This window comes from Dendroctonus ponderosae, unplaced genomic scaffold (assembly GCF_020466585.1).
Source record: "Dendroctonus ponderosae isolate FM_Combo_2020 unplaced genomic scaffold, Dpon_F_20191213v2 Dpon_F_20191213_1, whole genome shotgun sequence".
Taxonomy (NCBI): Eukaryota; Metazoa; Arthropoda; class Insecta; order Coleoptera; family Curculionidae; genus Dendroctonus; species Dendroctonus ponderosae.
Window position 1 is genome coordinate 7,062,238 of NW_026017110.1, and position 16,561 is coordinate 7,078,798.

General features: G+C 35.0%; 1 protein-coding gene across 1 annotated transcript; it reads left to right on the forward strand.

Annotated features, from left to right (window-relative positions):
• Nucleotides 1–3,136: 3,136 nt before the first annotated feature.
• On the forward strand, nt 3,137–4,881 carry LOC109533586. Its single transcript, XM_019898938.2, has 2 exons — nt 3,137–3,341; nt 3,545–4,881. Exons 1-2 carry the CDS (start codon nt 3,330–3,332, stop codon nt 4,781–4,783), a joined length of 1,251 nt encoding a protein of 416 aa, XP_019754497.2. The 5' UTR covers nt 3,137–3,329; the 3' UTR covers nt 4,784–4,881.
• Nucleotides 4,882–16,561: the final 11,680 nt, after the last annotated feature.

Below are 16,561 nucleotides of genomic sequence, written 5' to 3' on the forward strand. Positions count from 1 at the left end.
ACGATTTTTTTCCAACTGGAAGCAACCACTCTGTATTTTCAGATTTTTTCATTGCTCAATTTGGCAGTTTGCAACTAGTTTTTCTCTTGAACTTTTCATCTACTGAAAATTGCACGAAAGCGCTTCAGAATGTATTGTAGAAGCCCAAAGCGAAGAAATAATTAAGGGGACTAAATCCCGGCTTTCTGCGGCGTCAATCAAATTTTCCACTTTCTAAAAGGAGAAATAATAAATGCTCGCTCTTTGTAAACTTTCGAAATTTAATAAGGGTGCCATTGAAGAAAATGGTCTCGTTTTCATTTGTGATGGAGTTTTATCAATTTTTCTTGCACGAGAGTGGCAAAAACTTTTTCCAAGAATGCTGTAGATGCTCGTTCTTCTTGTCGACTTATTCTGCTCCAGTTCACCGACATGAAATGGGGAAACGGGAAATTTACTACTTGCTTTTTGTCAGTTGAGAGCAAATTAAAGAAAAGCGTCTAATTAGAATGACTACATAAATCAATTAGAATGGCAAAAAGAACATGGAAAATTGGAGAAAAAAACTTTCACCGGAGACAAAAAAATTACCCGCAAAGAAATGAAGGAATAGCATATGAAGCAATTTTTTTGCGTGAAGATCAATCTTCAAAGCTGCTCAGTCGTAAAAGGAAGGAAGGACAACGCCCCTTAAAGTGAGCGGAGTGAAGGCGAGTGAATGAAGAAATGCCATTACTAAAGTTACGTAACAAAAACTCGAATATTATATAGTTTCTAATTTTATTCCCTTAGCCGGTTTTTCAATGGAATTAAAAGGAAATCGAGTATCCGATTTGTTTAGATTAGCTTGTTGAAATAATTCGAAATATTAGTGGGTTTTTCTACTAATCGATAAAACTCGCAAATAACTAGGTGATGAAGTGAAAATAGCATTTATAATCCCGTTCTAATTAATCGCCCCGTAAATTCCAATAAATTAATAAATATCTCCTTGTGATTTATTTATAACCGCATTTGCCGGTAATGCACATCACGTAAAGGTTAATAGCTAATTTCCAAATAAAATATTCAATATTAAATTGATGTTTAATGCCGGATTTGCATTTGATGTTCCATTTTATTAGGCTGATTAATGTTTGAGTTCGTATTCGCTTAAAAAATGGATCAATAATGGCAATAATGTAGTACCAAGAAAGTTCGGGATTTTTTCGACGACGAGCTTAAAACTTAAAACAGAATAAACATAAAACTGGTAAGTTTTAGGGGATATTAAGCGCTTTTTCCTAATAAATAGTCCATAATGAAGCAAGTAATTAACGGTGTTATGCACTTAAGTATACCGTACATTCAAGCGGATCGATCTTGGCAAGTCAGTCACCTCGTAGTCATTTGATTATTATTAATGCATAATTATCGCTTAATGCATTCCATTAAAGGACCGTAGCGAAAATTTCTCATTTCATTATTGGAAACCTGCTAGTTTATTAATCGTTAAAATATCGAAGTGACTAGTGAAATCAGGTGCGGTAGAACATACGTATGTTGAACCGTTTGATTTTTTAAGTTTTATTCATTTTATACAGGAATGTGTTTAAACTGTTACGATTTTTCGGTTAATATTCAAATACTAAACAAATAAAGAGCTCGAAATTAAGCATTTGATTAATTTTTCATTCAGTTTAATTTAGGTACAAATCGCATGTTTTGCGCCTAAAATGTCAATCTTTGTCCCAAAGTTCAACTAATTTATTTTGTTGATTTCACAAAATACGGAATTTGTTTCATCCAAACATGCAAGGAAATGAGCTGAAACTACGTTCAATGATTGGATTTGATCAAAAACTTCAATTGGATCAACAAACTCGCGCTTAAGACCATAAGGAAAGCTCTTTAGCACAGGAACAATGAGCTTAAGATTTGGTAGATCAATATTGAGATTTTTTCAAATGAAAGTAAAAAGCATCTGGACAGGACATTGGACAACTCCAAATTTTAATGCGGATCGTTCAAATTTCGTTCAAAATTTGAATGTTAACCGCAATATTCATGCAATTGTAAGTCGACATGTTAATTTGTCACTTTTGATAAGTTTTTGGGCATAAATGAGTTTCAAAACTGGGAACAAAAATAATCAAACGGAGCAAAAATATTAATATTATAAAAGGAAAAATATAACTGCATGAGTGGTTACAGCCAAAAACCCCAATTTACATGTTTGAAATGTTGTGAAATTACATGTTTCACCCATAAGAAATATAATTTGTAATGTGCCTATTTTTGGGCATAAATGATTCAATATTTGAAAAGAAGACCATTAAACACTGGATTTAAAGAAACATAGTTAAGTTATACACCTAAAGCTATAAATTAAAGCAGAAAATATTATTATGAAAAGTGTTAAATGTTACATGAACTAGTTTTTCTAATTGTAGTAGTTTAAGAGCGGAACTATTTTGCTAAGAGCCGAATTTAAAAAAAAAATCTGATTATCTTTCAGCAAAAAATGAGTTTTCTTAAGACTAGGGAAACTAAATTCCCATATTTCTCAAATTATAAATTTGACTATATGATTTGAATATTCCTTATGCTCTTCATAATATTCGGCAGATTGAGACAGCTCAAAAATTTGATCACAATTTTCGGCTGTTTGGGATCAGGTCGGTCTAGATTTTCCGGTAAAAAATCAAAGTTTTCCCAAGACTTTGGAAATTAAAGTGCGATATTTCTTAAATTATAAATTTGACTAGATGGTTTTAATATTCCTTCCGATCTTCAATCGAATTCAGCAGATTGAAACAGCTCAAAATTTGTATATCATTTTCGGCTCTTTGGGATCAGATCGATCTCGATGTTCCTGAAAAAAAAACAGAGTTGAAAACGCATTATAAATTTAACGATTGGAATGAAATTTTCCTTATAATCTTTCGACAAAGCTTCAAAATAGAAAAGATAATTTGCTTTTAAAAACCTCATTCAATAAATCACATCCAATTAGTTTTTCCGATTGATGAAAATGTAATCAAAAAAGCATCCAACATTGATTTAATGGAACAGTCGAAACGCACAATCAACGACATTCATTTGTATTTTGTCTGCATTCTGGTGGCAGTGGAGAAAGTGCAAAAATCACTGCCATGATGTATCTACACAATCAAAAAGGGGGAACCACTTATAAGCTTGACTATTAAGCGGGCATCTGTTCACTTTACCTTGACATTGTGATATTAGTTGCTCAGATATGTAGATAAACCACTCATTTTGCTTGATTTACGAGATTTCTCCAAGTTTTTACCAGTGTTGGTTACGGTATAAACTCAGTTCCGTGCGAATAGAAAGGATATTGCTTAAGTATGATGCATCAAGTAAGTTTTTTTATTAACCCAACAAGATATAGGGAAAATATGTGGAATATGTGGGCAAACTACTCTGTGAATTCATCCTTAATTTTTCAAAAAATTGCATCCAAACTCTTTGTTCCATCTGTTTCGCCAAGCTCCACTTAGCCCACTTGCATGCAACAAAACGCCAATTATTCTAATTATCATTAATTAATTTTCTCTTTCAGTCATTGTTCATCTGCTGCCTAACTGTCGCTTTAGTATGGGGGCAAAGGAGCCCCAAGTCCATTGGCTTGCAGCCCAGAATGGGCTACTCTTCCAGCATTATACATCAGCACCCTGGTGGAAGCGATCAGCATGCGGAAAGCTCCATTCAAGTCGATTTCCACGGTTTCCAGGCATTTGGCAGCGAAAAACGACCATTGACTAGAAACTCGTTTTCGAATGAGCCCAGCCAGGCCTTCAATGTTGGGTACGATTTGAGCTTCAATAAAAACGACTACAAGCCGAAAGCGTTGAAAGAGCATCGATACACTAATGTGGACGTAAAAAAGTTTGAAAATGCTGAAGTGATTACTGGCAGACTGAAGCTGAATGAGAAAGTACGAGCGCCCGCTTCTGGGTCTGAGCAGCCTCAAGCTTTGGCTTTCCAAACCAGCAAAAAGCTATTGGGTTCCTCTAAGGCCAGATACGCAACGCCTGTTCATGAGCAGTACCCGCAGTACCCAAGCCAGTCGCCTACTTTCACCTACAATACTCAGCAGGCCATTTTCAGAGACGTGGTCCAAGCTACCAGGCCGGAGCCTATTCAGCTAAGTCCGGACCTCAGAAGCTCTTACCAAGCCAATACCAAGTGGAACCAAGCGCCAATATCAGCACATGTGGGGCGATCCCGATCGGGCGAACCACTTGGAAACTTCAATCATGATGTCGCCCTAAGAAACAGCGAGTCTTTTGACTTCAGTCACGCTCAAGGTGAAATGAGCTTCGGCAACAAAAGTCCTGCTACGGACAGTTTTTCTGCTGCATCTGAGCATGTTCCAGCTGCAGCCAGCGATTTGAATAACCTGAACATTGAGGCGCATATTCCGAAGAATCTGCGAGGTGTTAAACCGCTTCCTCTGGATACCAGCCTGCTAAAAGACCCCGTTCTCACTACTTCAGCTAACAAGGACGCTTCCACTAAATACGGTCGAGTTATTCCCATTCATTTCGATATTCGTCCTTTGAAGAACGTTGCGCAAACCGGACTGGATAAAGCCTATGGAAATTATGGAAATTTTCCTGCCCCCAGCCCGGAAAGTTTGACCTATGAGGTAGGATCTTCCAATGGTGCAAATTTGCGGATGTATGGAAGCCCGGAACCCAATGGAAATTTAGGAAACGGGTTCATGAATGGAAGGGACGATGTCTATAAGATCACCTCAATAAGGCCTCCGCCTATCGGCCGGAATTTTCGCTATTAGAAATTTTTCCAGACTGATTTTTTAAATCTAAGTATCGGAGTTTGTTGTGGATGTATTTATCAAATTAGTTTTTTTAATAAAATATTTTTAATTTGCTAATGAAGGGTTTTAAGTTAATTTAGATAAAAATTTCAACGGTTTGGTATTGTTTACAGCATTTGCACAGGTAGGTCCAGGTTAAATTTCACTAATTTTACTGTGCACTTTAGCAAGAAAGCCCAGAAGGGTTTTCATCTTGCCTACTAAATGTAAAATTAGATATTTTCTTTCAGAAAAATCGTTTACGTCCAACGTTTTTACGTCTGGAAATTATTTAATGTTAGATATACGGTTAATTTCCGTTGTGAATTTTAGGCGGAAAACGACAACGAGAGTTTCTGTACTTCACTGAATGTAGAATTCGGGAATAATTTTTTTCTTACTCAAAAACCATCAGCGTGCACAATTTTTCTGCTTGGAAATGATAAAATGTTCGACTACAGATTTTAACTATTATATTTACTATTTTTACTACAATTTTCTCAGACAATTCAAGTTTTTATTTTGTAAACCATAAACTGAGCATTTTACCTGAAAAAGTAAATTAGCTTTTTCGTGCTTCACTTAATGTAGAATTTTAAAATAATGTTCGTTTACAGAAGAACCATTGGCGTGTACTGATTGTCTGCTGGAAATTTTTAAATTATTGATAAAGCGTTAATTTCCTCAGATAATCCAACAACAGTTTTCCTTTTCTTACCAGAAACTGTGCATTTCAGCCGGAAAACTAAAACGAGCTCTTTTGTACTCCACTGAATGTGGAACTGGAAAATAATTTTTGGTTATTGAAAAGCCATCAGCGTGCATCATTTTTCCGTTTGGAAATTATCAAATCTTCGATATAGAGTTAATTTTCTCGGACAAAGAGTTTTTATTTTTTAAACCAAAAACTGGGCATTTTGCCCAAAAAATGCAAACGAGCTTTTTTCTACCCCATTCAATCTAGAATTTGAAAATAGTCTTGGCTTGCTGAAAAACCATTGTCGTGCACCGTTTTCCGGGTTGGAAATGATCAAATATTGAATATTGATTGATTAGAAAAAATTGTATATTTCCAGCGTTTTTACGCCTTGAAATTATCTAATGTTGGATATAGCGTTAGTTTCCATTGTGCAATTTAGGCGGAAAACTATAACGAGCGTTTTTGTACCTTTACACTGAATGTTGAATTCGAAAATAATTTTTCTTACTGAAAACCAATTTTTCTGATTGGAAATGATCAAATGTTCGATTATAGATAATTTTCTGACAATCCAACAGCTTTCATTTTTAAACCAGAAACTATGCGTTTTACCCTTTACCCAAAAATTGCAAACGAGCTTTTTTGTACCCCACTCACTGTATAATTTGAAAATAATCTTGGCTTACTGAAAAACCATTGTCGTGCACCGTTTTCCAGCTGGGAAATGATCAAATATTAGATAAAGAATTAATTTTGTCTAGAATCCAACAGTTTTCGTTTTCTAAATAAAAAATTTGTCACTTTTAGCAAAAAAACCCCAAAAAATGGTTCGGTGCCAACTGAATGTAAAGTAAAGAATTTTTTGTCAATTGTTTACCTCCAGCGTTTTTACCTCTGAAAATTATCTAATGTTAGGTATAGCGTTGGTTTCCGTTGTTCATGTTAGGCGAAAAACGACAAGTGTTTTTGTACCTTTACACTGAATGTTGAATTCTAAAATAATTTTTCTTACTGAAAAACCATCAGCGTGCCCCATTTTTCCTCTAGAAAATTATCAAATGTTTGGTTACAGAAAATTTTTTCAGACATGTCAAGAGTTCTTACTTTTCAAACCAGAAACTGAGCATTTTACCTGAAAAAGCAAATAAGATTTTTGTACTTCACATAATGTAGAATTTGAAAATAGTTTTCAGTTATAGAAGAACCATTGGCGTGTACCGATTTTCTTATGGAAATTATCAAATGATTGATAAAGCGCTAATTTCTTCAGATAATCCAACAACAGTTTCCCTATTCTTACCAGAAACTGTGCATTTTAGTCGAAAAAAAACGAGCGTTTTCGTACCTCACTAAATATCAAATTCGAAAATAATTTTTGGTTATTGAAAAACCATTAGCCTGCACCATTTTTTGCTTGGAAATTATTAAATGTTCGACATACAAAAAATTTTCTCGGACAATCCAAGAGAACCAAAAACTATGAGCTTTACTCAAAAAATATGAACGAGCTTTTTTATACCTCACTCAATGTAGAAGTTGAAAATAATCTTGGCTTACTGAAAAACCATTGGCGTGCAACGCTTTTGTGCTTGGAAATGAACAAAGATTAGATATAGAGTTAAAATTGTCAGTTGTAGCAAAAACCCCAACAGAGTTTTTTTGTTGCCCAATGCATGTAAAATTAAAATTTCACTTTTGTTTGCAATTGTCCACACTAATGGCGAGCACCGTTTTTTTTTATCTCGAATGTAACAACTGTTACAATTAAAGTTAATTTTGGCGGACAAATCGACGGTTTTGAAGAATAACTGCATAATAACAAAGAACCTCGGGAAAGGTTTTTGCTTTTTGCTCCCCACTGAATGGCGAATTCGAAAGGAATTCTTGTTTGCAGGCATCAGGGTACACCATTCAACATTTTGTTGTTTTTAACAAATGTCACATTTCTTCTTGATATTGTTCACCTATTAAAATTAATAACGATCAACCTGAACACCCCTGCAAAGTTCGGAAAACTTTTGCTGATTTAATTCCATTAATCTATTGATATAAATGTCTCCCATTGATGGACAATTTATAGCGGAACCTCCTACTATCAAGATTAAGACTTTCCAAAGGCTAAGTTGTGTTTTTTTAAAATAAATCTTCAATTCAAGCTATCCAGACTTTATTTAACCACAAGGCGATCGCTGGCAGTTACACAATGGGATCAGAAGTTATTCGACAATAATTCTAATGAGAAATTTATCATCCCCCAGATGAATAGAAAATAAGAACAAAAGAGAAGTTTAAGAAAATTAGGGGAGGCGCAGAGTCAGCCGAACTCGTTTCGTAAAACCGGCAGAATTGTCGCGTCGTAATTTTAAATTCTCTTCTGCTCTCTGAGGACTAATGACAAATAATTTTCGCCCTATAATTTCCCGGATATTTAGCGCGATCTTCAAGTAGGGAAGGATTCAAACCCCTGAATCCCCCAGCTTCGGGTTGGCGTTTACGTAATGAAAAACCCATAATTTACACAAAAAAAATTCAAAAATCCATAAGGGTTTACTCATCTAAAAACTATAGGTAGTATTATTTATTTGCGCAGAATTCTAGCTGTATAGCTTCGCTGTTACTACGCACAGCTCAACGGATAAAATAACAAAACGGAGCGAACGTTAACCACATTATCGCGGAATTGTGTTTGTTGTGCGCTATTTATTTTATGCACTGTTTCCACAAGACCTGCTTGTATTTTGTTTCCATGTTTCCATACACTTCAAAATATTTCTATGTAGATTTGCATGTACGCCAACAATAGCTGCAATTGCCTGAAATAGAGGCATCGTCTCCTAAAACTAAAATGCATTTAGAACTCAGTTCCGGAAGAGAAATAATGATAATATGAAGCTCGGTTATTAAACTGGAAATACGGTTTTCAGGCGATAACTTTTCTAAGTTAGATGTAATTTTTCCATATATTCAAGGCGCCAAAGAGCGGCTCTATCTTTAATCGACGATATTTTCACTTTTCTTCACTCAAACACTTTACATACCTGTACATCTATTAAGTGACCAAGGGCGGCCACCTCGCATGAATAACTTATTCGTGCGGGTATTGAATAATTTGCATTAGCAAATCAGCCCGTTTTTCAAGCTGACGTGGCAAATTTGCATTCTAATTTATTCCCTTGAAAGAAAACCCTGCTTCAATAAACATTCCACTAACGAAATTGCAGGTTTTGTCTGTTTCTCGTTTGCATCTCCGCCTGCACAGCCTAAAGGAAAACTGTGGAATTTTATCAGAAATGGAGGATTTCTAGGGAAAATTCCGTTAACCACCTCAGTTTATAGAGATAACTGCAAAAATAGAGCAGGACGACTTGTGTTGAAAACACGAGACCATTAAGAAAGAATACTTTTTCGTTTGCGTTTCACGAAAAGTTCTGCAGACATAGAGAGTGAAAATAAGTTAATCTCGTCCCTTCCAGTCGATATTTTTGGGAAATTGCGTCCGCCCTTTGGCATTAATGGGTCGGTATCAGTGCGAAGCAGACAGGGTCTCGAAAACACTAATGCAATTAAGACGGTCTTGCAACAATAACGTTTCCGTCCCGAAATCGGAGCCAGTAATGGCGAGAATCCTTTACGTTGGAATTGGAAAGTCCGCTCTAATGTTCCTCATTGAGCGGGCATTATAAATTTAATCAGTTTCGGATGAAATGCGGTTGGTAACGAACGTTCAAAATTTAATTAGCCAAACTAATTTGCCTGGTACCCACCAGCCTCTGTTTCCATCTCTTTACTTTCCAGCCAAACTAATTGCTGGCACTCTATGAATCTTTGGAAAACTCACTTTGTTTTGGTTCCTGCAATGCCCTGGCTTCGAAGTTTCCTTTATGTTAAACCGGAAATCGGCATGAAACACTGAAGGCGCTGACACGCAATTAAGTTCGCTCTTGTTTAAAGTGAGAACAAAAGATTTTTATAGGTTTCAAAGTTGATTTCCTAGTGAAAGAATATTCAGAAATTTCCAGTTATCATAGTTTTTTGCGATTTCGCGATCACCCACACCCACTGAGAACATTAAACAGCATCAACTGCGACTATCCAAGTTTTGGAGCAACTTGGACGAATGAGCTTTTAAAATAATGTTACCAAAATACTTTGAAAGTTTGCTGCTCTTTAAAATTTTCCAATCGTTAATATTCAATTTAAATCATGGAAATTGTTTCAATGCCTCCTCCTCCGAACGTACCGAATTAAGGCCTGACAAGCTTTCCCTGGCAAATATTTGCGTTGCAATATAGTTCGAGAACACCGGGATTAAGTTTAAAATTCGAAATTAATTAAAAGTGTCTCCGTGCCAGGATTTACCTCTTACCTCGGCACAAGGAAAGCAAACCTAACTTTAAATTGAGTTACAACCCGAAGCAAGTGTAATTATTGCCTTATGCGCCACCCGAATTGGGTTAGGATCATGGTAAGCTACAGGTTTGCTTTATTCGATCTAGTTCAAAATCGCATTGGATTCTTGTCTGGAAAATCAGCAAATTTTCCATTAATAAGGCAAGTTCTTGATCGTATGCAAGATATTCTGAGAATATTGAATATGATCCAAACTTAGAGGCAACAAAGGCTTTGCCATTTTTCTTTCACTGTCTTTAAACGTTTATAAGTTTAAAAACCAAGCTTAAGAAATGCGGCTATTTTAAATAGAGCAACGATTGGTCTATTCGAATAGAAAATTCCAAATTAGAAAATAAAACAAATTGAATTTTTCCCGAACGTTTGGTAATTTTTTGATTTCGACAAAAACGCTGCTGAAAATTTTTTTGGAAATGCAGAGGCCAAACCAGTTAAGGAAATACAAAGCTAAAAATTGAAGACTCATTGGTGTTTTTTTACAAATTTTGCACTTAGACAAGATTCCTCAAATTACTCTGTTTTAAAACCTTCATAATGCAGAGTCAAAGAAAGCGAAGCCAAACAAGTTTAAAAATACGTTTTAGATTATTCCATAGAAATGGATCCTATTTTAGAAGAAAAATTGAAAATTCAGCTGTTTTTTTTCCAAAATTTTGCGATTTTTTCATTAGATAGGATTCCTGACAACAATCTGTTTTCATATTTACAACTCAGAAYCAAGTGAAAATCCAGTAGYAATTTTTCGGAAATTTTGACWAATTTTTCATTTAGACAAGATTCGTTGAATSGACTAATTTTTGAAAATTTATGACTCAKAATCCAAGATTGCGAATCAAACACGCTTTACAGTGTTTCATAGAGAAATTGATGCGCTRTATATATACTAAAATTTGAAAATKTTGTTGATTTTTACCCAAAATTTCACGAATTTTTGATTTACCTACTGAAAATTCCCGGAATCRGTTCTTTTTTGAAAATTCARGATTCAAGCATSCTAAGGATGCACGTTTGATAGTATTCCATCGTAAAATTAAAGCAACATTAGGAAAAAAATTGAAAATTTACAGACAGAATTCCTGCAAACACTCTGTTGAAAAACGGGAAACAGCAATTTACAGATAAATTAATGCTTTGTTAGGAAACAAATTGAAAAATTTGGTGTTTTTTTGGGATAATTTTACAAATTTTCCATTTATGCAAGATTTCTGGAAACGATTTATGTTTAAAAATTCAAAACTCCGGATATGAGCAAGCTATCAAAACACGCTTTAGATAATTCCAAAGAGATATTGTTGGTCTATTAGAAGAAAAATTTAAACTTTAGTTTTTTTTTATTTTCTAATAAAAAAACCTGTTCTGGAAAATTCTAAACTTAGAATCCAGGCAAGCAAAAAAACACACTTTACAGTATTTTGTAAAGATGCTGATGSTCCCTTAGAAGAAAAATTAAAATTCAGGTGCGATTTGCCAAACAATTTGCCGTAATACTTTTTAATTAAGCAACATTTCTGAAAAACTTATTTGTTCTTGAAAATTTATAACTCCGGATACAAACAGGCTAAAGAAAAACGGTTGAGGGGATTYTATAGAGAAATGAACACTATATTAGAAAAAAAATGACAATTTGATTGTTTTTTGTYCAAAATTTTGCAGATTTGTCATTTACAGGCAARATTCTTGCAAGCAATYGGTTTTTGAAAATTTACTCAGGATCAAAAGCAGCGAATAAAACACKGTTTGCAGTATTTTATAGAAAAAATTGATGTTCTATTAGGAGACAAATGCAAAATTGCGTTGGTTCTTCTAAGAAGATTCATAAAAACACCGTTATTAAAATGTACAGCTCATAAACTAAGCAAGCGACCGGAACACAACTTCAAAGAACTAACGAGTATTTCAAAGAAAATTTGATGTTTTATTTAGAGAAAGTTTCCAAACTAAGCTGTTTTTCCCAAAAGTTGGCGATTTTTTTATTTAGACACGTTTTCTCAAACACTTTGTCTTTAGAGACCTATAAAAACTCAAGTAAGCTAAAAAATACAATCTACACTGTTCCTTAGAGCAATTTAATGTACTTTCCGGGAAAATAGAAATCAGTGTTTTTCGGTAAATTTTGGAAGAAAAAATAGCTTTCTAATGTTTTTGTGTGCATTCGCTCGCTTCGACCAAAGGCACCCTTTGATAGAAAATTCTTCATTCAACGTCTCGGTGATCCATTTGCTAATAAACAACAGTTTAATGGTTAAACATTCGATCCTAGATCCTAGATTAGAAGCAAAGTAGCTGCCAATGTATGAAATTTCCGGCAATATAAAGCCTCCAAATGTGCAATATCCTGATGAAATGCAATGAAGCTAAATAAGAAACGAGTTTGAGGTAGTCGATATTAAAATTGTTCAATCGTGAACCGATTTCAGCTCTATCTAGAGGCGCAGTTTCGGTTCCAATTCCGGTAGATTTATTTTACTTTGGCGATTTGGTGCTTCAACGATCTTGAGAAATTTCCGAAATTCAACACTTTGGGACAGAATTGAATATATGCGTCTGAGTAAAACACGGTTATTTACGCGACAGTGCGGTCTCAACCCAAAACAGTTATTGCCTTTTTTCGGCCGCACGATAAATCGTTAATAAAGCTGACGCAAATCTTTTTCTTTGCTAAATAATGTAGGTCCAGCTGGAACCGATAGTGACGCAAAGTAGAATTTATATTCTAATATCCGTTCGTAAACTGCAGGAAGAAATTTATTTGCCCGAACAATCACGTCCAAAGTGAATTCAAACCACGGATTCATTAATATTCCAGCTCTGCTTTGCGAACTCCAGACGGAAAGTCTGAGAGAAAACACATCTTTTTAGTTTATTCTTGCTTATATACAATATACAATTCCTTCCAGTGTCGGAGAAATAAAATCATTAAATAAATGAGATAAACTAAACTCAATATCAATTACCATCAGCCGGCCCGAGAAATTTAAGTGCCATTTTACACATCCCTAATAACATCTAACATTTAACACCGTCCATTAACTCCCGATAATGGGCATTTCCACTAGATACCTGCCGTGTTCTTTAACGGTTAATTAAGCGGAATTGTTCCACAACAAAGGTTCTATGTAGAAAATAAAAGTACACTTTCCCTTATTTCGGAGGTAACAAGAGACGATTATAACGTCGAAACTGATTGAACTCGATTAATCCATTTTGGGTGTTACAGGGCAAGTGAAAATGGCTTAACAGTGGAAATGCATTAGGACGTTCTGTTCAAATATCAGGAGATCGGAGACAGAGGTGGAAGTTCAGATTAAGGTGAATTGGAAAGTCTACTTAAATATGCAGATCTACATGGGGCAAATACCCTTTAGGGGCTAGAGCGATTGCATAAAACAATTAAAATGTCTTCAGTTAGAATGCTATTTTCGATCATATCAGAAGCATTTTCAGTAGATCGGCAGATTACTAAAAGTTTATAGATTATTTTAAAATAAGCACAGGTTTTAAACCATTTGAGTATGAGAATATTGATGTCTTCTTAGCGTAATTTTTTAATGTCACAAATTCATAAAAGTAGGGGAGCAACTCTTTTTGGCTCGGGATAGATTCAGTTTAGCGGCTGTTTTAGGTTAAAAATAAATTTGAAATAAGAGCAATCTTGGCTGTAAAAGGAATTTTGAAAATCTTACGGAGCTGCAGGTGAATTATCCTGGAAAAGCTTTCAGTTAAAAACACAAAATGATCATTAGCTCAAACTTAGCGCATTTTTTCAAGGATTGCGAATTTCCGAGAAAGGTTTTTTACATTTTTCATTTCCAATTTCCAAGATACTAGAAATCTTAGAGGTGACGAAGTTACTAGCCAACAAAGCCGAAACACCTCAGACTCAAAAACTCGAAATACTCTTTAGCTCAAAAGAAGCTTAGTTTTTCTGCGATAGGTAATTTTAAAAAACCAGAAGCAAGGTAAAGTTTTTATCTATTTAACAGTGGTTAAAATCTAAAAATGAATGAAGTGAGAGACAGTCCAAGACAAGATCCGAAAATTCTCAATATTAAAACGTTCCCTATTTTCCTGAAGTGCAGGTTAGTTTAGTTTCCATTTGAAATTTAAAAAAATTAAAGAAAAGAGTGTTTTCGTTTTTGAAATGGGCTTTTCAAAATCGATAATTTTTTTAAGATTGCGAAGCTACAGGCAAATAGGCGCGGAAAACTTCACAATTTGAAATTCAAAATACTTTTTAGCTCGARTCAAGAAAACTCTTTTTCTGAAYTGGAAACATTGGAGACACATAAARRATTCCGCTTTTAAAATGAATAATCTAAATGACATAAATCCACAAAGATTACAGAGTTCCATGCAAGTAAATGCGAAAAATCTCGTTAAAKAAATTTCAAAATATTATTTAACTCGAAATTATGTTATATTTTAGCTAATTGGCAATTTTCGAAACGCGCAGGTAAACTAGATATTTCGTCCATGTAAACTGATTGTTTATCATGCTAATGATTTCTAAAGAACAAACAGCTAGAGGCGAAGAAATGCGGCAAAAGTACGAACTAAGAACTCCAAACACCCTTTAGGTCAAAATCAAGGCCGTTTAATAACAATTAAAATTCTGAAAGCTGCCAAATACGAAAAAAGCGGGATATTTGAAAGGAATTTTCAAAATGCCAGTAATTCCGAAAAGTTTCGGAGCTACAAGTAAATTAATCAAATAAAACTGAAATGCATTGAGAATCCCAAACACTCCTTAGCTTCAAAGGAGCTCAATGTTTGGCATATTCAAGGCAGATATATCCCCTTTCAAAGCTACAAGTAAATAAACACAAATATGTTTACAATTAAGTGCGCAAATATCTCTTAAATTTAAAACGATGCTAAGTTTTTCGTCGGTTTGCAACTCTCAAAATCCTGAAGTACGAGAAAGCTGTTTTTCTTCAAGTCGCTCAATAAAATCCCAAAGAAGCAAACCTGCAAAACATGAGTGTTAATAACTGCAAAACATTTTTTAGCTCAAAATTAGCTCAGATTGTCACAGATTTGTAATTTTCGAAAAACGTAAGAGACAATTTGGGTCCTTCAAACGAATCTTGATGCCAATGACTCCTAGAACAAACCAGCTAGAGACCAGTAAATAAGTAAAAAACGTGGAGTGAAAAAAAAGAAGTTTTTCTTCGATTTGGTATTTTCAAGCATTGGAATTAGGAAAATGATGCATAACTGAAAACTGGGAATTCAAGATACTCTTTAGCTCCAAACAACCTCAGCTTTTAATCGATTTTTCACGTTGTAAAGCAAAAAACGAGCGAAAAACTACACCATTTGATTCCAGTTCCAAAATGCCGCAGAAGTGAGGGCAATTTTTCCAGTAGTACCAGGTTTGAAGGGATGGTTTTTGCATTTTAGATGCCTGACAAAATTTCCTTAAGATGTTCAAGCTACAATTGATAATCAGAGAAACTTAAAAAAAAACATAGAAGTTCAAGAACAGTATTTCATTCACGAACTTAGCATTTTACTGTTGAAAAACCCACTAGCCGCTGCGTTGTATTTGGCGATTTTCATTCCACCATTCTCTATGTTGCAACTTGAACTTGAAGCTCAAGTGCGTTTTGACGTGAACTTTCTGTTTTCTGTATTTATGGATTCCAACTCTGATGGCTCTCGATTGAGAGAAGTTGGCACTTTGTACTAGACTTACTAATTGTAAATTTCGCTTAAGCACCGCCATTAGCTGTGCGCTTTTAATTCGGTTCCTTAAGTACTGCGAAATTCCCATCACTGAATAAATCGCCTTAATGTGGGCAGCTTAGCCACAAACGGCACCTCGAATAATCCGATTACAGTTTTTTAGGGCCCGATTTATGTTTCCTTAAAATTACCTTCGCGCGGTTATAATGGTAAGTTTGCATATAATTTCTCTGGAAAGTTGAGCAATTAAATTTCCAGGAACGATAAACCACTAACGACTTTCTTCAACTGCGGAATTACTGGCGAATATCATTTCTGACAATTTCAAATAATAACTTTCCCCGGCAAGTTCGACGATTTTCTCCAATTACGTTCAATTCTATGGCTTATGCGATCCTCTCATATCGCTTATCCGATTTATTATTATGGAATGATGTACTTTTGATTAGACGGAAGACGATCAGCCGCGGTTTTAATTTAACTTTAGCAATTCGAGTCCATTGTGAAGAAAAAACGGAAGTTAATTTATATAGTAGAAAGTCAAAACATGGATTTCCATTTCGCCGCTTTGGGATTGGTAGAGGGTGGGAATATTCAAATTTATTCGAATGTTGGCCGCATTTACACTTGGAAAAGTTTAAGATTGCTGCAATAAATTCGGATTTAATGGCAGCGAAAAGGACCCACCGTTTTACGATACAATGGCCACCAATAGGCAAAATGCTGGCTTTTGAAGGTCGAGGATTTTTTTTTCTTAAATAAAACGTGATTGGAATCGGTCGATTTCCGTTGCTTGGGGCCGATTGGAAAATGCTGCAAAGAAAGCAAACTGGTTCTTCCTCTGTTAAACTTCCCGGAATTTCCTTAGTTTATTAAGGATTAAGTCGTGCTTTAGCATCAGCACTAGAATTTTTCGTATTTTCGCATGGACGCCTTAAACCGTAATAAGAGGAGCGCTG